At 42.0% G+C, this 24,992-nt stretch overlaps 1 protein-coding gene across 18 annotated transcripts in view; it reads left to right on the top strand.

Annotated features, from left to right (window-relative positions):
• The window catches only part of ADGRL3 (adhesion G protein-coupled receptor L3), a 1,264,347-nt gene that overhangs the window by 1,031,120 nt on the left and 208,235 nt on the right, over positions 1–24,992 (top strand). For all 18 annotated transcript variants that reach the window (XM_077475785.1, XM_077475784.1, XM_077475783.1 and 15 more), the window contains exon 21: positions 9,861–9,957. In XM_077475785.1, the coding sequence (XP_077331911.1) occupies positions 9,861–9,957 (97 nt within the window). The remainder of the gene's footprint in view (positions 1–9,860; positions 9,958–24,992) is intronic.

Raw genomic sequence — 24,992 nt, 5'->3', positions numbered from 1 at the left:
AGGTCATTAGTTAATATGCAATCACATTTGGAATCGTAAAGGTCCTCGTATCTCTAGAATGCAACTTGTTAAACCTAAACATGAGGGGGGCTAGCCCTACTTGATTTCAGGCGCTAATTTTTAGCAAATGTTATAAATAGAATATATTACTGGAAGTATCATAGAGAAAAGAAGCTATGGGTGAACTAGAACATGACCTCAATGGTGTGGATTTGATCCCTCAGCTTTGGATCCCTAGGAAATTCAGCACGCTATCTAAGGATACCTCACCACTAATATGGTCTACCATACGATATGGGACTCACTCTGTAAATCACACAAATGGCCCTGCAATTTTCCTCTGATCCATTTAACAGGACACTCTTTTGTCCCACCTGGGAAACTAGACCCTCAGTTTCGCACATGGATCTCTTCAACACCCGTTCTTCTGTCACAACCACCAGCGGTATTCTCTCCTTAAAGCGGGAGTAAACCCAGTTTCAAAAAACACTTACATTCCCGGCATGAAAAAGTTTCACACTGGTTGTGCTCTCAACCAAACTTTCAAACCATCCAATGGCTGGTGTCATAACTGATCACATGTGCAGCATTATGGCAGTTGAAGAATTATTAGAGGCCAATGTGGCAGCCTCCTTGACTGAAAACGATAGAAGGGTTTACTTCCACTTTAACTACACTATTACCATCAACCATGGTTTCCTTCATGGACCAATGGAAATATCAACAACTTTCCTTGTTTGTCAAATCTCTCCCGAAGCCACTACGATCGCTATCAGATCTAACTCCGGTGGAAAGCATCCTCCCCAGCGATGTCCTTATTCTACCAAGCATATCAACTCCATATTGACTCCATATCAACTCCAAAAACATGTCCTACCTTCTTATCTAAGTGGGAAGCAGATCTACAACAGCCCATATCAGATACTCAAAGGTCAACTGTTCTACAACTTGCTCACACCTCTTCAATATCCTCTAAAATTGTGGAGATAAACTATAAATTGCTGACCAGATGGCATTATACTCCTGATGTGCTCCACAAAGTTTTTGCAGACACGTCTGAATTATGCTGGCAGGGATGTGGTGAGCCGGCCTCCCATGCTTATATCTGGTGGCAATGCCCACTCATTCGTCAATACTAGTCCACTGTGCTACACTGGATCAAAGAGATTAAGGTGCAGGGATTCCTAATGATCTGTGGGTAGTATTATTTAACTGCACAGGCAAATCAGTAGGACCATATAGAAAATCCATAACACCACATCTCCTGAATGTGGCAAAATCGCTTATACCCAAATTATGGAAGCATTCTCACATACTGACTTTACGTCAGTGATTGCAAAGAGTATATCATATGGAAAACCTTACATATTCTCTCAGAAATAAATCTGATATTTCCAATAAAATATGGTCCTGTTGGTTTGCCTTTACATTTTCTTCCTCGTATGCGGAAATTATGTCCCACCAAACATAATATATTGGACCGCAATGTATCTTCTCTATATGTTCTACCCCATATTGTTTTTTCATGGGTATAGTCCTTCGGGATGCTCTTGTGTTGTACTGGAATGTGTCTACTGAATGGCACTAGGTATGCACTATTTGTACTTTTATGACTCAAAAGTTTTGTTCATACTCAAAGGCTCGTTACATTTAAGGAATATTTCACCCAGTAGTCCATACTGTTTTTTCATTGTAAACCGTATTATTCTTCTCAATAAAAATGTATTGAACAAAAAAAAAATCTGTCCATCACACCATATTAAAGGTATGCATTATTTTGATCACCATACTGTAACTGAATAACTTTGGAGAATTTTCACTTCTTCTATGGACTTTTACACATTATTATCTCTGCATAATTGCATGGAATTTTTATGAATTCCTGAATTATTGTAAATGTATTAGATCGAGTCACATATTGATGTGAGACACTGTGGGGGTTATTTACTAAAGGAAAATCCACTTTGCACTGAAAGTGCACTTGGAAGTAAAGTCACTGTAGAACCGAGGGGGACATGCAAGGAAAATAAAAAACAGCATTTTAGCTTGCACGTGATTGGATGATAAAATCAGCAGAGCTTCCACTCATTTCAGATCTACCCATTAGATTTAGAGCGACTGCACTTCCAAGTGTACTTTCAGTGCAAAGTGTATTTGCCTTTCATAAATAACCCCCAGTGTGTTTATGATATATACTTTATTAAGAGATTTATTTGATGACAGCAAAACAAACTTTTTTCCTATACAACTATATAGATCAGACCAAAATGAGGGACAAATGTGGCGGAAAGAGGGACAGAGGTACTTTTTTTCAAATCAGGGACAGTCCCTTGAAATCAGTGACAGTTGGGAGCTATGTGACATGATTACATGTGTGGCATCCACCTTAAAACACAATCTGGAGTAGGTGACTGGGGACAAAGAAAAGGAAAATATATTAACCACTTGGGTACCGCGCTATTGCAAAATGACGGCAATAGCGCGGACCCACATTTTCGGGACTACGTCTATTGACGTAGTCACGGTTACGAGCGGCCTGCGCGCCCCCTGAGGGGCGCGCGCGGCGCGCTCTGTGATCGGCGAGTCCGTGAGACTCGCCTGATCACCGATCCGTGTAAGGGGTCGATGCCGACCCCTTATCACGTGATCAGCTGTCAGCCAATGACAGCTGATCATGTGATAAAACGGAGCCGGTAATCGGCTAGTATTCCTCCTCGCGCTGACAGCGCGAGGAGAAAAAAAAAAGCCGATCGCCGGCGGCCGTGTTCGGGACATCAGTCCCGATCACGGCCAGCAATTTAAACGGACACCTGCCCCCTGCCAGTGCCCACCTGCCACCCGCAGTGCCATCCTGAAATAAAGTAAGTGCCCCCCTGTCAGTGCCACCCAGCAGTGCCCATAGTGCCCACAGTGCCACCCAGCAGTGCCCACAGTGCCACCCAGCAGTGCCCACAGTGCCACCCAGCAGTGCCACCCACAGTGCCACCCAAAATCTGCCTCAAAGGTGCTGCACCCCAGTGCCGCCCATCAGTGCCCAGCAGTGCCGCCCATCAGTGCCCAGCAGTGCCGCCCATCAGTGCCCAGCAGTGCCACCTATCAGAGCCACCTATCAGTGCCACCTATCAGTGCCCATCAGTCCCATCTATCTGTGGTACCTATCAGTGCCCATCCGTGCCACCCATCCGTGCCACTTATCCGTGCCACCCATCCGTGCCATCTTATCTGTGCCCATCTTTGCCCATCAGTGCCGCCTTATCTGTGCCCATCGGTGCCGCCTTATCTGTGCCTATTAGTGCCGCCTTAACTATGCCTATCAGTGCCCACCAGTGCAGCCTATCAGTGCCCACCAATGCAGCCCATCAGTGCCCACCAATGCAGCCCATCAGTGCCCACCAATGCAGCCTATCAGTGCCGCCTAATCAGCGCACTTCAATGAAGGAGAAAAATGACCCGTTTGCAAAATTTTATAACAAACTATTAAAACATGATTTTTTTTTTTTTTTTTTTGCATCTTTTTTTGTTTGTTTAGCAAAAAATAAAACTCCGAGCTGTAACTAAATACCACCAAAAGAAAGCTCTATTTGTGGGAAAAAAATGATAAAAATTTCATTTGGGTACAGTGTTGTATGACCGCGCAATTGTCATTCAAAGTGCATCAGCGCTGAAAGCTGAAAATTGGTCTGGGACTGAGGGGGGTTTAAGTGCCCAGTAAGCAAGTGGTTAAACACCTTCTTCAGCTCTGTGTATACAAAGGAGCATGGGGGAACTCAAGTTCATAATGGGGATGGTATTGACACAGCCCAGAATTATTAATGAATGGCTCAAAAGTGATATGGTCCAGAAATCTTCAGACAGAATAAAGAGGGATAAAGCACCTCGGCCAGATGGCATCCACCCACGGATCCAAAAAGAATTGAGCTCTGTCATTTCAAAGCCATCGTTTCTAATTTTTAGGGACTCCTTAATGATTGGAATAGTACCAGTGGATTGGCATAGGGCCAGTGTGGTACCCATATTTAAAAAGTCATTACCAAATAACTATAGACCTGTTAGTTTAACTTCTATTGTTGGGAAGATACTGGAAAGTTTAATAAAATACCACATGGTTCTTGCTGGAAAAAAAATATTTTAAGCAACAGACAGCATGGGTTCATGAAAGGCAGAATGTGTAAGGCAGAATGGCTAATGTGTAAGAAAAAGTCTGCAGGCTTGGAAGGATCCGTTTGTAAATGGATAGAAAACTGGCTAAAAGACAGAATTCAGCGAGTAGTGGTTAATGATTCTTACTCTGAATGGTCTAAGGTTATCAGTGGTGTACCCCAAGGTTCAGCGTTGGGAGCCTTACTTTGTAACATCTTTATTAATGATAAAGGGTCTGGGATTAAAAGTACCATTTCAGTGTTTGCAGATGACACCAAGCTATGCAGTGGAACAATGTCCTTACAAGATGACCTCAATGCACTGTTTATTTGGGCAAATATGTGGCAAATGAGGTTTAATGTTGATAAATGCAAAGTTATGCACTTGGGGGCTAACAATATGCATGCATCATACATATTAGGGGGAGTACAACTGGGGTAATCAATGGAGAAGGATCTGGAGGTTTTGGTAAATTATAAGATCAATAATAGCATGCAATGCCAAGCTGCGGTTTCCAAAGCGAGCAAAGTCCTTTCTTGTATTAAGAGAGGTAAGGACTCCAGAGAGAGAGATATCATTTTGCCCCTATACAAATCATTTGTAAGACCTCATTTTGGAATATGAAAGGATATCGGGGAATTGGAGAAAGTGCAGTGAAGGCCAATCAAACATAAGAGTCATGGAGGAGCTCAGCTATGAGGAAAGATTAGAGGTACTCAATTTATTCTCTCTTGAGAATAGGATATTAAGGGGGGATATGATCAACATGTACATAAGGGGTCCATATAGTGAACTTGGTGTTGAGTTATTCACTTCAAGGTCACCACAGAGGACAAGGAGGCACTCATTACATCTAGAGGAAAAAATATTTTATCTCCAAATACGGAAAGGTTTCTTCACAGTAATGCCGTGTACACACGATCGAATTTTGGTCGGAAAAAGCTCTGACGGTTTTCCTGACGGAATTCCAACGGAATTTCGCTCAAGCTGTCTAACATACACAAGCTCACACCAAATTCCGACCATCAAGAACGCAGTGACGTACATCACGTACGACGGGACTAGAAAAAGGAAGTTCAATACCCAGCAGCCAATAGCTTCCATCTCCTACTTGAAGCTGAGCATGCGTGAGTTTTTGTGCGTTGGAATTGCATACACACGATTGGAATTTCCAATAGAAAGTTTTTCCGTCAGAAAAATTGAGAACATGTGGAGCATACACATGGACGCATTTTCCGATGAAAGGCTCTCATCGGTCTTTTGCTGGCCGAAATTCCAACCGTGTGTACTCGGCATAAGAGCTGTGAAAATGTGGAATAGACTCCTTCAACAGGTTGTTCTGGCCAGCTCAGTAGATTGCTTTAAAAAAAGGTTTATTTCCTAAATGTACATATTAGAACTGGGTACTAACATTTATAGGTAAAGCTAATCCAGGCGATTCCCTCTTGGAGGATCAGGAAGAATTTTTTTTCCCTGCTGTAAGCAAATTGGATCATGCTTTGCTGGGGTTTTTTGCCTTCTTCTGGATCAACTGTGGGTATAGGATTGTGTATATGAGAATGTATGATTTTATTTTTTTTTTTCATTGGTTGAACTAGATAACATAGGATAAATACTTTCTTGTCATTGCAACGCAAATTACAATGAAATTCTATAAAAGCTCCACACATATGTAAACATATCACATCCTCAGCATACACACATGTAAACAGTTTGCCCCCATATAAAAAGCCTAAAAAGAGAACCCCAGCCACCTCAGCAAAGCCAGGTCACCTGCAGTTAAATAATAGTATTCAAAATTACAGTTTAGAACCTTGATAGCCCTTTAAAAGAAACTTTCTTTGAATTGGTTTGAATCGGTTTGTCCTCACCTTTATATTTCTGAACCTCCTGCCAGACGGTTTCAGGGGTGGGACAGGTCACTCACTATTTTGCCCGCCCTGCTGACACAACGGGACTTGTACATTTTGTTTATTGAAATTAAACTACAGTCCACAACCTTCTGTGTAGCCTTTATTATTTTTTGCAGGGAACCTTTTTCTGCTAGTGTGAAGTTGGGATACCAGGCTAAAATACAATGTCAGCACGCTGTCAATAGAGGAGCGATAGAAGGAATCTAATGCCGCGTACACACGACCGGTTTTCCCGTCGGAATAAACTCCGAAGGTTTTTCCGACAGAGTTCCGCTGAAACTTTTGCGCGTACACACGATCACACCAAAGTCCAATCATTAAGAAGGCGGTGACGTACAGCATGTACGACGGGACTATAAAAAGGAAGTTCAATAGCCAGTAGCCAATAGCCTCCGTCTCATACTTGCTTCAGAGCATGTGTCGTTTTTGGTCTGTTAGAACAGCATACAGACGAACGGTTTTCCAGATAGGAATTGGTTCCGTCGGAAAGATTTAAAACATGTTCTATTTCTAGGTCCATCAGAATTTTCGTAAAAAAAAGTCAGATGAGGCCCACACAAGATTGGAATATTCGATGAAAAGATTCCGTCTGACTTTTTTTGCCAGAAAGTCCAACCATGTGTACACAGCATAAGATGTTTTTCCCTAGGTCATTTTTCATGAGACGTCTCAGGAGATATAATTGTTGCTGTCTCTTCTTGGTGACAGCTGTCATGTTTAATACATACAGGATACATTTTCTGAAATATTAATGCCTAAAAACTTAAAAACAGATACCAGTTCTACTAATTCTCCTCTGACGGTAAGTGGAAACATGTCACTCTTACTCTTCCTCAAATCAATTATAAATTCCTTGGCCTTTCCACTGTTTAAGGACAAATTGTTTGCCTCACACCACTCTACTAGATTAGCCACCTCTTCCCTATAATGCTTCTCATCTCCTCTTGTGATGCAACCTACTATGGTGGTATCATCTGCAAATTTGATGATACTAATTGTAGAAAAGCAAGGAGTACAATCACAAGTGTATAGAGAGTAAACAAGGGGGCTCAGTACACAACCCTGTGGTACACCTATCCTGACCACACGCTGGGAAGAAACATGCTTACCCAGTTTGACCACCTGTGGATGGTCTACCAGGAAGTCTTTTATCCAAGAGCAAAGGGAACGGGCCAAATTCAGTTTCAATATCTTCTCCACCAATAGATCCAGGACAACAGTGTTGAAAGCCAAACTATAGTCAATAAACAACATTCTGACATACAGTGGTGTGAAAAAGTGTTTGCCCCCTTCCTCATTTCCTGTTCCTTTGCATGTTTGTCACACTTAAGTGTTTCGGAACATCAAACCAATTTAAACAATAGTCAAGGACAACACAAGTAAACACAAAATGCAATTTGTAAATGAAGGTGTTTATTATTAAAGGTGAAAAAAAATCCAAACCATCATGGCCCTGTGTGAAAAAGTGATTGCCCCCCCCCTTGTTAAAACATACTATAACTGTGGTTGTCCACACCTGAGTTCAATTTCTCTAGCCACACCCAGGCCTGATTATTGCCACACCTGTTCACAATCAAGGCATCACTTAAATAGGAGCTGCTTGACACAGTAAGGTCCACCAGAAGATCCTTAAAAGCTACACATCATGCCGAGACCCAAAGAAATTCAGGAACAATTGAGAAAGAAAGTAATTGAGATCTATCAGTCTGGAAAGGGTTATAAAGCCATTTCCAAAGCTTTGGGAATCCAGCGAACCACAGTGAGAGCCATTATCCACAAATGGCGAAGACATGGAACAGTGGTGAACCTTCCCAGGAGTGGCCGGCCGCCCAAAATTACCCCAAGAGCGCAGCGACGACTCATCCAAGAGGTCACAAAAGACCCCACAACAACGTCCAAGGAACTGCAGGCCTCACTTGCCTCAGTTAAGGTCAGCGTTCATGCCTCCACCATCAGGAAAAGACTGGGCAAAAATGGCCTGCATGGCAGAGTTCCAAGGAGAAAACCACTGCTGAGCAAAAAGAACATCAAAGCTCGTCTCAATTTCTCCACAACACATCTTGATGATCCCCAAGACTTTTGGGACAACATTCTGTGGACCGATGAGACAAAAGTGGAACTCTTTGGAAGGTGTGTGTCCAAGTATATCTGGCGTAGAAGGAACACTGCATTTCATAAAAAGAACATTATACCAACAGTAAAATATGGTGGTGGTAGTGTGATGGTCTGGGGCTGTTTTGCTGCTTCAGGACCTGGAAGACTTGCCGTGATAAAAGGAACTATGAATTCTGCTGTCTACCAAGAGATCCTGAAGGAGAATGTCCGACCATCTGTTCGTGTACTCAAGCTGAAACGAACTTGGGTTCTGCAGCAGGACAATGATCCTAAACACACCAGCAAGTCCACCACCGAATGGCTGAAGAAAAACAAAATGAAGACTTTGGAGTGGCCTAGCCAAAGTCCTGACCTGAATCCTATTGAGATGTTGTGGTATGACCTTAAAAAGGCCGTTCATGCTCGAAAACCCTCTAATGTAACTGAATTAGGACAATTCTGCAAAGATGAGTGGGCCAAAATTCCTCCAGGATGCTGTAAAAGCCTCATTGCACGTTATCGCAAACGCTTGGTTGCAGTTGTTGCTGCTAAGGGTGGCCCAACCAGTTATTAGGTTTAGGGGGCAATCACTTTTTCACACAGGGCCATGATGGTTTGGATTTTTTTTCACCTTTAATAATAAACACCTTCATTTACAAATTGCATTTTGTGTTTACTTGTGTTGTCCTTGACTATTGTTTAAATTGGTTTGATGTTCCGAAACACTTAAGTGTGACAAACATGCAAAGGAACAGGAAATGAGGAAGGGGGCAAACACTTTTTCACACCACTGTAATTGCCAGAGTGTTCCATATCTTAAAGCCACATGTAGTTTGCAAGAGCAATAACGTCTTCAGTGCTTCTGTTGGCTCTGTATGCAAATTGATGAGGGTCAAAACTACCTGGTAACACTGCCTTAATATGTTGTAAAATCAGACCCTCAAAGCACCTCATTATTACCAGGGTAAGTGCAATCGGCCTATAGTCCTTCAAACTATCTATATTTGTGTTTTTTTGGGGTATTGGGGTAATAATAGTAGATTTTAGGCAGATTGGAACTGTGACCAATAATAATAGTCAATTAAATATATTAGTAAAAACTCCTGAAAGTTGGTCGGCGCAGGCCTTAACAACCCTCCCTAGGACCCCTTTCTGCACCTGTCGATTTCCTAACATTAACAAACTTAAATGCCTGACACACCTCGTGTTCCTGCACCATAGGTACAGCATCTCCCGTGTGCAGGCTTAAAAGTTGTGTTTGCTGGGGTACTGCTACTTCAAAATGTGAAAAAATTCACATTCCTCAGCCAGTTGAATATTAAAGTTTATACCCTGCTGAGTGTTCTCTTTATGATTTAGGATATGTTGTATCCCTTTCCAACTTCACGTGCATCATTTCCTCTAAAGATATTCTTCAAGTTCATTTTTATAAACTAATTTGGCCTTTTTTATGCCCTTCTTTAGATTAGCACTAGGAACACTATACTTAACCTTATCCCCATTCCTAAAAGTCACTATCCCATTCTGTCAAAAGAAAACGTACTCTCTTGTCTTGTCACACTACTTGTAATGGTTGCAAGAAACTTTGACTGAAAATGTATTTTATTTTTTTATAAAAATAAAAAATGGTTGTGAAGTCAGACCTATAATAAAAATGATTATTAGCTTTTTAAATACAACTTTTCCAAGCATACTATTGCATTCTTTTTACAGAGTCGAATCCGTAGGATGTGGAATGACACCGTTCGAAAACAGTCTGAGTCTTCCTTTATTACTGGAGAAATAAACAGTTCGGCTTCTCTCAACAGAGGTAAATAAGCTTGCTCTCGCTTTCAATTTATTTAACTATCTACATCTAATGCATATAACTGTGAGAATGAACAATTTTCTCTACATAATGGTTTAAACAGGATGATTGTTGTCATGTTATCATGAATGCACTACAGTGTAAATAACTATACTATAGTTTAGGATTTATTTACTAAAGAAGTACATTTTCACATGCTCAGTGAAGCTATATTCACTCATCCAAACATAGGCAAATGTTTGTTCAAATTCCCCTGCACATATTTGGTATCCAAAACGCACTCCCTTAGTACATCAGCCTCACAGAGTGCATTTATTTTGGACAAGGTTGATATGTTTTTTGCATTACACAACCAATTGCAGCACACATATTATCTGTACAAAATACCAGCTACTAGATCACATATACATACAGCATTCATAGTTGAAGCAGTGCTAGTGTTTTTCCATATAGTCATAAGAAATTGCCAATCACAAGCTTAACGAATCAGCTCAGTAAAAAGTAAATAATTGGAAAACAAATAGTGATGAGATAATAATGAGAGTAGGTAGTATAGTTTGTCTTAACTTTTCTGGATATATGGCAGGGTATCCTTTACTTTTCCACTTTCAACTGACAGTTTTCAGCAGGAAGAACAAGAGAATTCCTAGAATAAGGTAAGAGGGATTATCACAGTGCAGTATTTATTGTAATGTGAAAACACACAATCCCAGAATACTAAGCGTCATTATTGGAGGAACACTTTTGTGTCAGCCTCCCATCATTTGCTAAAAAAGACCTACAGGTAATATAACAAAACCATGTAGTGCAGGGGCCTGCCTGATTTCATACACATTGAAACTCCTAAGGTTTGACCTCATATGATATGGTCTTGGTAAATCTGAAGGAGAAAATCAGCAGAAAATCTGATAGTGTGTATGGGGCTTAAGAGTCACAGGATGTTCTTTATAAGAGTCGCAAACAAAGTTTTTACTGGCATTTTCTTAGCTTAAAGGTAACCTATAAGGACAGAACAGAAATACAGGTATACCCCACTTTAAGCACACAATGGAGTTTATTTACTAAAGCCGGAAAGTGCAAAATCAGGCTCACTTCTGCATAGAAACCTCATAGAAGCTCACTAGCTTCTAACCCCAGCTTGTTCAATTAAGCTTTTGTAATAAAACCTGGAAGCTCATTGGTTTCTATGCAGAAGTCAGCCAGATTTTGCACTTTCCAGCTTTAGTAAATAAACCCAATTGTGTACTTAGAAGTGGGGTATGCCTGTATACAAGTTGCTATTTGTGACTTGTTTTTAAAGATGCAGAAAATAGACAGAAATAACAGTCAAATATCAATATAACATTTAGAACTAAATATTCCCAACCCCAATTACGATTGTTTCTTTGTAAAGTGAACCTGGGTTCATTACCTAGACTGTTACGTCACTGACACATGCAGCTGGTGTTTCTAAAAAGTCTGATGTCTGTTCCAGAATGCTTGGAATAGTATTAGGTAGTAAAGTCTGGATCTTTATAACAGCCCTGGAAACTTTACCTTTTGAAAGCAAGCTAACAATGACCATATTTCTGTTCTCATGGGTTCACTTTTAGAGAACCAGTCATGGTTGAGTTTGTGCATAGTTATTCCCTAATTATAGGCTTTTTCTCAAAAATAAATATTAGTCACATAGGTATGTCTAATTGATTTATAAGAGTCTTACTATTTATAGGGATTAGAGTTCACCTTTCTCACTTTCTCCCAGCTTCTGAGTGTGCAAAAAGGACTACAGATGCCTTCAGATTAAGATGATCTTTGCCATTTGATTCTTAAAGTAGATCTAAAACTTATAAAGGGATACAGGTTCAGCGCTTAAACATCAATTAAATAGTACAATAGTCCATAGACAAAGAAATTCCACAGGAAATAGCCTGAAGGAGGCTTGTGAGGTAAAGTGCAACTACAAAATACACATGTGAGTAATCCACCACATACACCCAAACACACTGCCTCTTACCCATCACTTAGACCCTCATTACAAAGGTCAAAAGCGCATGGGCAGCAGTCAGCTATGACATCAGTCTTTGTGTAGCTTAGCAGATATTCCAATTGTATCTTCCGAACCCTCGTCTTAGACCCTCATTACATGGGCAGCAGTCAGGTATAACATCAATCTTATTAAAGCGGTTCTTCACCCTAAAGGGGAAGTTCCGCTATTCTGATCCCTCCCCCCCTCCGGTGCCACAAACGGCACCTTTCGGGGGGGGGAGGGGGGTGCAGTTACCTGGATAATCCAGGTAACTGCACACACTTCCGGCCAGACCGCCGCAGAACCCCCGCAGACGCCCCGCCCCCCCCCGTTGTGTTCTGGGAAACACACAGTTCCCAGAGACACAGCGGGGGACCATAAGAGACGCGCAGCGCGACTCGTGCATGCGCAGTAGGGAACCTGGCAGTGAAGCCGTCATGCTTCACTTCCCGATACCCTGACAGAGGATGGAGGCGGTGGCAGCAGCGAGACGAGCGATCGCTCGTCATCTGCCGCCGACATCGCTGGAACCTGGGACAGGTAAGTGTGATTTTATTAAAAGTCAGCAGCTGCAATATTAGTAGCTGCTGGCTTTTAATATTTTTTTTTTTAGGCGCAGCTCCTCTTTAAAGGTGGATGGATATTCCAATCTTATCCTCCAGAGCGCGATCACCCACATAGAGGAACAAAAAAGACACTCCTCATGGTGCAGTATCTCTATCCAATTTATTGCGAGATAAAAAGAGATACTTGCATAGCAACAGTTAAAGACAAGTTTGTCTCAGAGTGTCTGGAGGATACGATTGGAATATCTGTCCACCTTTAATAAGACTGATGTTATACCCGACTGCTGCCCATGTAATGAGGGTATTAGCCCCTGTACACACGGTCGGAGATTTCGACAACCAAATCCGTCTGATTTTGTCCGTCGGATTTTGCCCGTCGGATCTTGTCCGAAACTGTTGCATACACAGGGTCGGACTAAGTTGTCGAAAAATCCGATCATTCAGAACGTGATGACGTAATTTCGTTACGATGGGACTACGTTCAGGCTAGTAGCCAATAGCTTTGATGTAGGAATTTGATCTGAGCATGCGTGGCACTTGGTCCGATCAAAATTCTCTACACATGATCGGAGTATGTCCAATCGAACCAGTTGGTCGGAAAATATTTCCAACAAGTTGGAAAATTGGGTCCGACGGATATTCCGACGGAATCAGTCCGATGCATACCACACACAGTCGGATTATCCGACAACACGGTCCGATAGGACACATTCCGACGGATTCTCCGACCGTGTGTACAAGGCCTAAGAGGTGGGTCGGAAGATACGATTGGAATATCGGCTAAACTACACAAAACCGATATCATACCTGACTGGTGCCCTTGCGTTTTTGATCTTTGTAATGAGCGTCTAAGTGGAGGGTAAGAAGTGTTGTGTTTGAGTGTCGGTGGTGGATTCCTCACATGTGTAATTTGTAGCTGCACTTCACATCACAAGTCGCCTTCAGGCTATTTCCTGCAAACTTTCTTTGTCAATGGACTATTGTACTATTTATTTGATGTGCTGCACCTGTACCCCTTTATGTTGATAAAGGGGTACAGGTTGATCTGTTGATCTTTGTTGATCTTTCATCAGTATTGTGTGAGCAGCTAAACTTAGTGCTTTCGTTATTTTCCTTACTAAGTGCAGCAGACATTTCCTCATAGTTATCTAAGGTGCTGTGTATTACTAACAATTGTCATGGGGTTCTTCTTTAACCCCCCTGACGGTTTTCCCGAGTCTGACTCGGGGTGGATTTTTTATACCATTAGCGGTATCCCCGAGTCAGACTCGGGACTGCATCGCTGGATCCAGGAGGAGGAATACTCACCTTCTCCCTCGGATCCAGCGTCGTCTCCCCGCTGTACGAGCGAGCCGTGTCTCGCTCGATCTATCACATCGGCGATCTCCGTGCCCTGCGAGCGTTGCGACGCACGGGCACGGAGATCGGCGCCAAATTCAAAAAGTGAAACACACAGTAAACATACAGTATAATGTAATCTTACAGATTACATTGCTGTATGTAAACATTTCACATCCCCGTTGTCCCTAGTGGTCTGCCCAGTGTCCTGCATGTAGTTTTATATAATAAAAGCTGTTCTTTATACCTGGAAACTGGAGATTGTCCATAGCAACCAAAACTGTCCCTTTACATCAAAAATGATTTTAGAGCAGCTAGAAAACAGCGATAATAAATTAGAATCACTCGCAGAATTGAGCGATAGCGATTTGTGGGGAGATTCGTCATCAAATACTGAAAAGTAATGACAGTGACAATTCTGCAACTGAGCAAATTTCAGTGTTTTTGATGTGATTACATTATTGAATAATTTTTATTATTGTTATATTATTATTTGGTACAATTATTTATAATTATTTCTTATATTATAATTTATGATTTAATTTTTCAAACTTTATCATACCCGGGATGTCTGCTAGACTCTGGTTTGGACAGATTTAAGAGAGTTATTCCTAAGAATTGCAGGACTACAATATAAAACGCCAAATTTTCATGCAAAATAATGGTACCGCTTTTAGCACCTAAAATCCGAAATAATGGTACCGCCAGGGAGGTTAATACAAGACTTTTTTGTACATTTTGTTCATTAAGCACTTGCTGCCCAGGCCTTTTCTGGAACTTTTTGTTTACAAGTTTAAATTAGTATTCTTTGCTCGAAAATTACTCAGAACCCCCAAACATTATATATATATATATATATATATATATATATATATTTTTTTTTTTAGCAGAGACCCTAGACAATAAAATGACGATTGTTGCAATATTTTATTTTACACTGTATTTGTATTAGCGGTCTTTCAAACACTATTTTTTGGGGAAAAAATGTACTTCACCGTATGAAGCCTGACTGGAATACTCCCAGGACATTGCCAAGTATTCCCAGGACGTTGCTAAGTGAGGCCTAGTCGTCACTGTTCTCCGTCACCATCACAGGAGTAAGCTTTCTCTCTGATTCAAACCCCCTCAAACCCCCTCACATGCTCTTTCTATCCCCTAATGCAGTAGCTATGAGCTCATTTGAGAGCTCCTTCCTGGGATGGTGGAGGTGAGCAGTGATGACTAGGCCTCATTTAGCAACATCCTGGGAGTATTCCAGTCAGGCTTCATAAAGTATGTAAATGGCCTACTCCTATAGCAAGGGCTTTATTCAACTTTAGTCAGAGCTGCACAGTTTGTTTTTTATCTACAGATGCCCCTTATCTGCATAGGCAGTTTTGTTGTAAAGGTGAACTATCACTTTAAGGAACACATGATTTAATTACTGTTAAGACAGTTGGGTTATATTGCTTCCTTTAGAAGGTTTTAGATACTAGCATACAACAAAAATGTTAAAGTAGTCACTAAAGGCAAATCTTTTTTTTCATTTTGGATAGAGTTAGGGAGCATTATAACCCCTGTCAGATTTTGTTGTATCCAACTGGGGTAATATTCTTTCACTTACTGTCCCATAGCCAAAACAAGCAGTGAGAGGAAATCCTTACAAAGTAAGGGAATCCTGGCATGTCACCAAAAATAATGTTCCCATTGGAAGATTTCTTTTTCTGATATCAACCCAAAATTTTAGATTTTATTTTCCTGCAGACTGGACGTTTTTACAGCTGCTGTTTTTGGCTTCAGATGTTTTTTTTCTGCAGCCACTAAACTCTCCAGCAGTTATTGTATGTATCTATGCACACAGGTTGTTATCAGCGTTTTTAGACTGGGGGTGTTTCCTGGCTGGGAAAAAAAAAACAAGAACTAGTGGGTTTTAAGAGGAGTTTTTCAGCCGTAAAAACACTCTAAGGCCTCATGCACACTGTGCGTTCTAAAAATAGCAGTAGCGTTAGCTGTAGAACGCTGTAGCTGTAGAATGAGTTTTTCAGCATTTTTGAAGTAGTGTATTTCAGCTGTAGCGTTTATCTTTTTTAGCACATCTATACTCCCACAAAAACGTATGGTTCAAAAACGCTGATGAACGCCAAATAGCTCAGTTTTTCTGCATTTTTCAGTGTTTTTAGGCAGAGTTAGAGCATTTTTACAGCTGAAAACTCCTCTTAAAACCCACTAATTCTGGGGGTTTTTTTCCAGCCGCAAAACACCCCTGCCAAAAAAGGCTGATAACAGCCTATGTGTGCATGGACACATAAGGATAACAAGCTGGTGAGCTTACTGGCTGGCGAAAAAAACGCCTGAAGCCAAAAACAGCAGCTGTAAAAACATCCAGTGTGCATGAGGCCTAACTATGATAAAAGCTTAAAACACTAACAAATGCAGCTATTTGGCGTTTATCAGTATTTTTGAGCCATAAGCTTTGTGGGAGTATAGTTTTGCTAAAAAATGCTATAGCTAAAAAACGCTACTGCAAAACTCATTCTACAGCTTTCTACAGCTAATGCCACTGCCGTTTTATAATGTCCAGTTTGCATGAAGCACTTTCACCTTCGATGATAATGGTAAACAGGACAAATAGAGAGGGTTAATCTCCCTTACAGAAGCACAGACAGCAAAAACTGATAGGTGTTCTAATCTCTCTCTACTCTACCCAAAACAAAAAAAAAAAATTTTGCTTTTAGTGACACTTTAAGCCAACATCTGTATAATCACGTGTTCAACAATCATACCTTAGATTGTCCGAGGAAGTATGCTGAGGAAAACCCCTCTTATATTTTACCATTTTTCCTCCTATCAACATTTCAAAACTTTGAAACCTGCCTGAAATGTCACATCCGTGCACTGGGTTCTGCCAGTGGTACTTTCCAGGCCTTTAGTGTACTGCATTCGTTAGCCAAAGGGCACTCTCCAGGTCCATTGAGAGCCACACCCATGGATGAGGCAAAGATAAACTAAGGGTCTTTCGGGCACTTGGCTCTGCCTGTGGCGCTTTCCAAATTTTGTGTAATTATGTCAACTATAGAGCAATCTCCGGTATCAAAGCAGTGGTACAGCCTCTGCTGTAAACCAGTCTCTGAACAGTTATTCTGTGTCCCTTGGAAACTGGGCTCTGCCTCTAGTGCTTTCTAGACCTTTGTGTACTGTGTCAGATACTCTGTTTTCAGAGCAGAGGTACAGCCTTTGGTGTAACCCAGCTTCTGAGAACTCCCTGTGTAAGTATGTCTCTAATGGTGGTGGTAAAAATAGCCTGGTATGAACGTTAAGCTCTTATCTCAAGATTATGTCACCTTGCAGACCTGCATGTACTGTGTCAGCTGTTGTTGTGTTACACTATGTGATTTATTATCATTTATCGGTGTTTATAACTTGATTTATCATTGCTCTGTCTTTAAAATGGAAGTAAACCCATCGATTTAAACAGTTAAGAAAAAAAGCATGCCGGGAATGCTAACTGCACGTTGGCTGTGCTCTCAGCCAAACTATCAAACCATCCAATGGCTGGTGTTATAACGAATCACATGTGCAGCACCATAGCAGCTGAAGATTAAATAGAGGCAAAGATGGCAGCTTCCTTGGCTGAAAACGATAGGGGAGTTTACTTCCACTTTAAGTTGTGTTCTCCTGTCTAAGCTGAGCTCTTTCTCTCACTGTATATCTGTATACTCCTCCCCCTCTCTCTCTCTCTGGAATCATTCCATCCACTGTAGCCTGTCATGGTGTAGACCTCTTTCCATGTGGTTTATAACATTAACATTTTCCTACCTATGAGTATTCTTCATTAATTGGAACATTCAAAAGGATTCATTGTCTGTCTCCTCAACATGCAAATGTATTCATCAAGTTACTGTCTGAATTGATGCAAGGAACAAATAGATCACCAGGTTTTATAAGCCATATATGTCGCTGGAGATAACATTTATGGCCTTGTAGTTGAGTCAGACCAGTAGAAATATTGAGTTTCACAGCTTAAATACAAGATTTCTGGGGGCAGTACTATATACAGACAAGATTTACTGCTCTCATTGCAAGAAAGAACAAGAGAGCAGCACATGTAAGCGTGTAAGCCTCATAACCTAAGTCCAGGCTGCATTGTTTCATATTACAGCACACACAGCTACAGCTATCCTGCTTGCCTTTCACTCAGTCATTATCTGCCTGTGTCAGCATGAGTTACAAAGACTCCCTCTCACACACGAAAGCACAAGACACTGAGCCAGCTGAGCTACCTAAACACTCTCAAACCAACTGGGAAAGTAATTATGGGAAAAGGTTGTTACTTAAAGTGGGGTTCCACCCTAAAGTGGAACTTCCGCTGATCGGAACCCCCCCCCCCCCTCCGGTGTCACAATTGGCACCTTTCAGGGGGGAGGGGGGTGCAGATACCTGTCAAAGACAGGTATTTACACCCATTTCCGGGGATAGATTCCTGTGGGAGTCTATGCCTCTTCCTGTCCTGCCGCGCTGTCTGCTGGGACACACACAGGTCCCAGAGACAGCGCGGACAATTCCTATTGCGCTGCGCGACTCGCGCATGCACAGTAGGGAACCGGGAAGTGAAGCCGATTCGCTTCACTTCCTGATTCCCTCACCTAGAATGGTGGCAGCAGCAGCCGAGAGCCGAGCGATCGATCGGCCTCAGCTGCCGGTATCGCTGGACCCCGGGACAGGTGAGTGTCCATTTATTAAAAGTCAGCAGCTGTAGTATTTATAGCTGCTGGCTTTTAATATTTTTTTCCCCAGTACAGTCCCGCTTTAATCTAATACACTGTCTGTTGAAAGTGAACTACTGCCACTAGAGGGAGCCAATAAACAACTTTCTGCCTCAAATGAGCTTTATGTATGAAAACTGAAGATTCACTGGAGGAATTAAACAGCTTCCAGGTTCTTAATCTAGAAAGAGATGTATTTATCCAGCAAACCAAATTAAAGGCAGAAGCAAAGATAGCACTGCTACAGGACACTGCAACTCACAGATCTGTTTCCATCAGATATTCTAAAAAGTCCTCTAAATCCTACAATTCAAGACACTCAACACTCAGTGTGTGACTTAATAATGCCCACAGGGAAGCAGAAGCCAGCAAGGTGCAGGTTGCATACGAAGAAAAGAGAGCAGATGGAAAATCAGACAACATGTCAAAGAGCAGAGTTGGAAACTTGGTCAGCACATCAAGAGCAGAGTTGGAAACTCTGAGAGCAGCAATAGAAATCTTAAAAAACTGTGTAAACATGATGCAGTTATAGCAAAGCTAAGGATCCTAGAGAAAGCTATCAGTGCAGACGAAGGTGCAAGTGAGAAAGACAGCATTAACCTAAACATAGCAGATATGGACGATTCCCTCAAACGCACTAAAGACTATGTCCTAAGTCACTGCAGTGTACACTCCATCATCTCCAATGTTCCCGACAACATTCTTCACAGACTCAGGTTAAAGAGGTTCCAGCAACTTCATGCATGCAAAATCACTCCAGTGCCTTACCTGCCTGCCTACCTAACCTATCTTCATACGTTATAGAGCATCAGAGCAAGTTGCAAGCAAGCCATCAATCTCTTGTCATCACTACAACCTCAAAGCAACCTACCATTGGAACAACTTATTTCAAGCAAGCAACTCACCTGAATGCACCATATTTCCCTGTGTCCTGTCAAAGATATCGTAATCAGCACCGTTCAACACGCAACATGTTGCATGAAGGCAGAGACAACTGAGACAGCAAAGTATGTGAGGTACATACCTCACAGAGAGCTCACAAAGACTGGTATCACAAGTTTTGATGACCAACCTGAGAACTACAGAAGTTGGAAATGTGCCTTCAGAACTGTGATCAGTGATCTTGGCATTATGGCTGCTGAAGAATTGGATCTGCTGGTCAGATGGCTTGGTCCTACATCTGCTGCATGTGTAAAGCCATTAAGATCAGTTTTCATGGACAATCTTACAGAAGGCCTCACAGCTGCATGGGATCGACAAGAGCGAGATTGCCCATCAACTTGCAGCAGGCCATCAGTACATTCTCTTCATTAAAGCACAACTTAAGCAGAAAACCAGAGATGCAAAAGCACTTTGTGGACGTTATGGAAAATATATTTTACAGAGACCATGCAGAGCCTGCAACCCCACTAAAGAAGGGAGACAAATGCTGGTATCTTCCATCCTTTTGCGTATATTACCCACGCAAACCAGACAAAAATCAGAGTTCTCTTTGATTCCAGTGTTAAGCATGAAGATGTTTCTCCGAACAACATATTCCTTACCGGGCCCAACTTGTACAACAGTCCAATAGGAGTCTTGATTAGCTTCAGACAAGAGCCCATAGCCCTAATGGCTGACATTCAACACATTTAACTGCTTCATTGTCAGAGAAGACAACTGAAACTACCTCAGGTTTCTATGGCACAAAGACAATGACATCAACAAGGAAGTGATATACAGTGGTGTGAAAAAGTGTTTGCCCCCTTCCTCATTTCCTGTTCCTTTGCATGTTTGTCACACTTAAGTGTTTCGGAACATCAAACCAATTTAAACAATAGTCAAGGACAACACAAGTAAACACAAAATGCAATTTGTAAATGAAGGTGTTTATTATTAAAGGTGAAGAAAAATCCAAACCATCATGGCCCTGTGTGAAAAAGTGATTGCCCCCTAAACCTAATAACTGGTTGGGCCACCCTTAGCAGCAACAACTGCAACCAAGCGTTTGCGATAACGTGCAATGAGGCTTTTACAGCATCCTGGAGGAATTTTGGCCCACTCATCTTTGCAGAATTGTCCTAATTCAGTTACATTAGAGGGTTTTCGAGCATGAACGGCCTTTTTAAGGTCATACCACAACATCTCAATAGGATTCAGGTCAGGACTTTGGCTAGGCCACTCCAAAGTCTTCATTTTGTTTTTCTTCAGCCATTCGGTGGTGGACTTGCTGGTGTGTTTAGGATCATTGTCCTGCTGCAGAACCCAAGTTCGTTTCAGCTTGAGTACACGAACAGATGGTCGGACATTCTCCTTCAGGATCTCTTGGTAGACAGCAGAATTCATAGTTCCTTTTATCACGGCAAGTCTTCCAGGTCCTGAAGCAGCAAAACAGCCCCAGACCATCACACTACCACCACCATATTTTACTGTTGGTATAATGTTCTTTTTATGAAATGCAGTGTTCCTTCTACGCCAGATATACTTGGACACACACCTTCCAAAGAGTTCCACTTTTGTCTCATCGGTCCACAGAATGTTGTCCCAAAAGTCTTGGGGATCATCAAGATGTGTTGTGGAGAAATTGAGACGAGCTTTGATGTTCTTTTTGCTCAGCAGTGGTTTTCTCCTTGGAACTCTGCCATGCAGGCCATTTTTGCCTAGTCTTTTCCTGATGGTGGAGGCATGAACGCTGACCTTAACTGAGGCAAGTGAGGCCTGCAGTTCCTTGGACGTTGTTGTGGGGTCTTTTGTGACCTCTTGGATGAGTCGTCGCTGCGCTCTTGGGGTAATTTTGGGCGGCCGGCCACTCCTGGGAAGGTTCACCACTGTTCCATGTCTTCGCCATTTGTGGATAATGGCTCTCACTGTGGTTCGCTGGATTCCCAAAGCTTTGGAAATGGCTTTTTTAACCCTTTCCAGACTGATAGATCTCAATTACTTTCTTTCTCAATTGTTCCGTAATTTCTTTTGGTCTCGGCATGATGTGTAGCTTTTAAGGATCTTCTGGTGGACCTTACTGTGTCAAGCAGCTCCTATTTAAGTGATGCCTTGATTGTGAACAGGTGTGGCAATAATCAGGCCGGGGTGTGGCTAGAGAAATTGAACTCAGGTGTGGACAACCACAGTTATAGTATGTTTTAACAAGGGGGGCAATCACTTTTTCACACAGGGCCATGATGGTTTGGATTTTTTTTCACCTTTAATAATAAACACCTTCATTTACAAATTGCATTTTGTGTTTACTTGTGTTGTCCTTGACTATTGTTTAAATTGGTTTGATGTTCCGAAACACTTAAGTGTGACAAACATGCAAAGGAACAGGAAATGAGGAAGGGGGCAAACACTTTTTCACACCACTGTATTATCAAATGAAGGTACATGTCTGTCTTTGGTAACAGTCCTTCCACTGCAGTGGCAACTTATGGGCTAAGGAGAACATCTCAAGGATGCTCGCCAATTTGTTGGAAAAAAACGTCTGCATTGACAACGCACTCAAGTCCTTTCAAACAACTAAAGAATCAATCAATATTCTCACTAGAACAAAGGAGATGCTGTCTGTAGCAAACCTTAGACTTTACAAGATTATATCTAACAGCCAGGAACTTATGAATGCCTTTCACTCTGAGGACTATGCTACTAGTCTAAAAAAAAACTTGATTTAGGTACAGATGTGCCTCCTGTACAACGAAGTCTAGGTTTGTTGTGGAACATCAAACAAGACACATTCACCTTCCAAATGTCAACTTGTGACAAACCCTTCACTAAGAGAGGAGTCTTGTCGGTGGTGAACATAATCTATGATCCATTGGGTTTCATTGCTCCAGTTTCCATTCAAGGTTGGATTCTGCTAAGACAGTTGTCTACTGAGAACATGGACTGGGATACTCCTTTACCTAGCGAGAAACAACACAAGTGGGAAAGGTGGAGATATTCTTTGAGGTCACTAGAAAAATGTCAAATCTCACGTTGCTATGTTCCAGCTTCTATTTCAACTGCTGGTTGGAGATAGATTCATATTTTCTCTGATACATTAGTTGAAGCTATTGCTGCAGTAGCCTATTTAAAGAACTCTGAAAATAATGGACAATCACACTGTAGTTTTTTCTAGGCAATGCAAAACTCACTCCCAAGCCTGTACATACCATACCAAGAATTGAACTCTGTGCAGCTGTGCTTACAGCAGATATTGCATGCACAGAAGAGGTAATTATCCATTGTGTGCAACAAGAGGTGTATCAGGAGGAATTTTGTGAGAATCAGAAATGGAACTGAATTGTCTAAAAACACTTTCCTCTTCAATCTAAGCCCTGTAGTTGATGCCAAGAGTTGGCAGCCATCTAGGGAAACGGACCTATACAGCAAAGAACAGAATCCTATAATCATACCAGGTCAACATCATGTTGCTACTCTTCCCGTTCGTCACCACCATGAACAAGTGCAACACCAAGGCCGTCAGTTTACAGAAGGTGCCATCGAGTCATCCGGCTTGTGAATTGTTGTCATGAAAAGGTGCGTCTCCTCCCTGCTCTTCAGGTGTGTCAAGTGTCACAAGTTAAGAGGAAGACATCTACAGCAACAAATGGCAAGTTTTCTATCTGATCGCCTATGTACAGACCCACCTTTCACATATGTTGGAGATCTCATCCTTCTAAAGGACTAGGAATTTTGTCAGAATGAATGGCCTATGGGTCTGATTACTAACGATATGCCCAGTGAAGATAACAAGGTCCGGAAGGTAGAAGTCAAGGTAACCAAGGGAGGATGGCCACGAACCTTTACTTGACCAATTAAAGAGTTAGTACTCCTTTTGCCAGGTGAGTGACTTTTGCAAGGACTAGCCATGTTATTGGCATGGCGGGGAGTACATTGCTGCGAACTACAGGTTCTATTTGGAACTTTAGCATTCTTCTTAGATGTCCTATGTCAGATTACTGCGTCTTCTGCAATCCAGTTGAACTTATGTTCATGTTTGCTTGTTGCATGTTTCTTGGTCCAGGACGTTTGTGCATGTGTGTGCATGTATGTATGTGTGTGTGTGTGTGTGTATATATATATAATTTAAGGTTCTGAACTCTAAAGATTTCAGACGGGGAGTGTTGTGTTACACTATGTGATTTATTATCATTTATTTGTGTTCATAACTTGGTTTATCATTGCTCTGTGTCTTTAAGCTGTATTCTCCTGTCTAAGCTGAGCTCTTTCTCTCACCATACTTCTGTATACTCCTCCTCAGCTCTCCATTAGATCCCAGTGGATTGAAAAACAGCATGCTGAGCCAAGGGAAAGACTATAGCCCTAACTCATCACAGCAGGTTGTCTATTTCAAGGAGCAAGTTATTAGGGACAAGCCACATCAAGGCTTCTCCTTCTTCAATGATCATACCCTGGACAGGGTCTCCAGGCACTGGGCTTCACCAGAGGCAGACCATGGCCATGGACCAGTTCAGCACCCTATGGCTAACTCAACACTGAAGCACCGCACTTTTTTTTTTTATATATAATCTTTATTTTAATTTTGACATATAAAATGCAACAGAGTCAACAATACCTCAACAATGAGAGTTTGAAAGATAGCAGATTTAACTGTAAAGGTAAGTACATCAACATGTCTGAGCATGGAAACAGGGGGGGCATGAGGGAATGAGTAGATGGTTAGGGAAGGGAATGAAGCATACATAGTTACACTTCCAGGGAGGGTTCCCCCTGCTAATCTGAGAGTAAGCCTGACCCAAGCTGAAGGCCAGCAACATATGCTCCGGGGCATTTCCCAGCCCGGCGGCCGACAGAGACACGACCAGGCTCACCACCAGAGGAAGGGGGCAACAAAGCCTCCATCATACCTCCATCTAGGGGTAAAGCCGCCCATGGCCCCCAGCAGCCCCCCCCCCCATGCGGGGGCCCCATCAAGTCACTAAGGTTATCGGTCAAGTTTCACATGCAACTATCAGTTCATAATAGGAACATTAACTAAAAGAAGAAAAAAAAAACGCAAAAGGACGAGAAAAAAAAAGGACCTCAGTATCACAAAGAATTATGGCAAGTCAGATTCAGGCATTCACATCACCATTAACAGCCACTTTCAACGAAGGCTCAGCTAACTCCAGCAGCGCAACTTCCAAGCTACATGACACAGGGTCTGGGTCAGCAGTATATTTCAGCCAAGGTGCCCAGATAGTAGTGAACCATTCACTGACATCCTTGCACCTCACTACCCACTCCTCTGCCTCTCTAATTTCATCCACCTTTTTGAACCACTCCTGCTTGCTTTATGTGGGTATGAATGCCCAGCCAGAATGGACTGATGACCGGGCATTGCCACCATATGTGGAGGAGTGTGCCTTTCTGACCGCATCCGCGCCAATAACGGTCTGTGACCGAGGGGTATATACGTGACAGGGCTGC

The sequence above is a fragment of the Lithobates pipiens genome, unplaced genomic scaffold (assembly GCF_037356315.1).
Source record: "Lithobates pipiens isolate NorthernLeopardFrog02 unplaced genomic scaffold, aLitPip1_a1.2 Scaffold_13, whole genome shotgun sequence".
Lineage (NCBI taxonomy): Eukaryota > Metazoa > Chordata > Amphibia > Anura > Ranidae > Lithobates > Lithobates pipiens.
The sequence above is the reverse complement of the archived record's forward strand: the minus strand, read 5'-3'. Positions and strand labels throughout refer to the sequence as shown.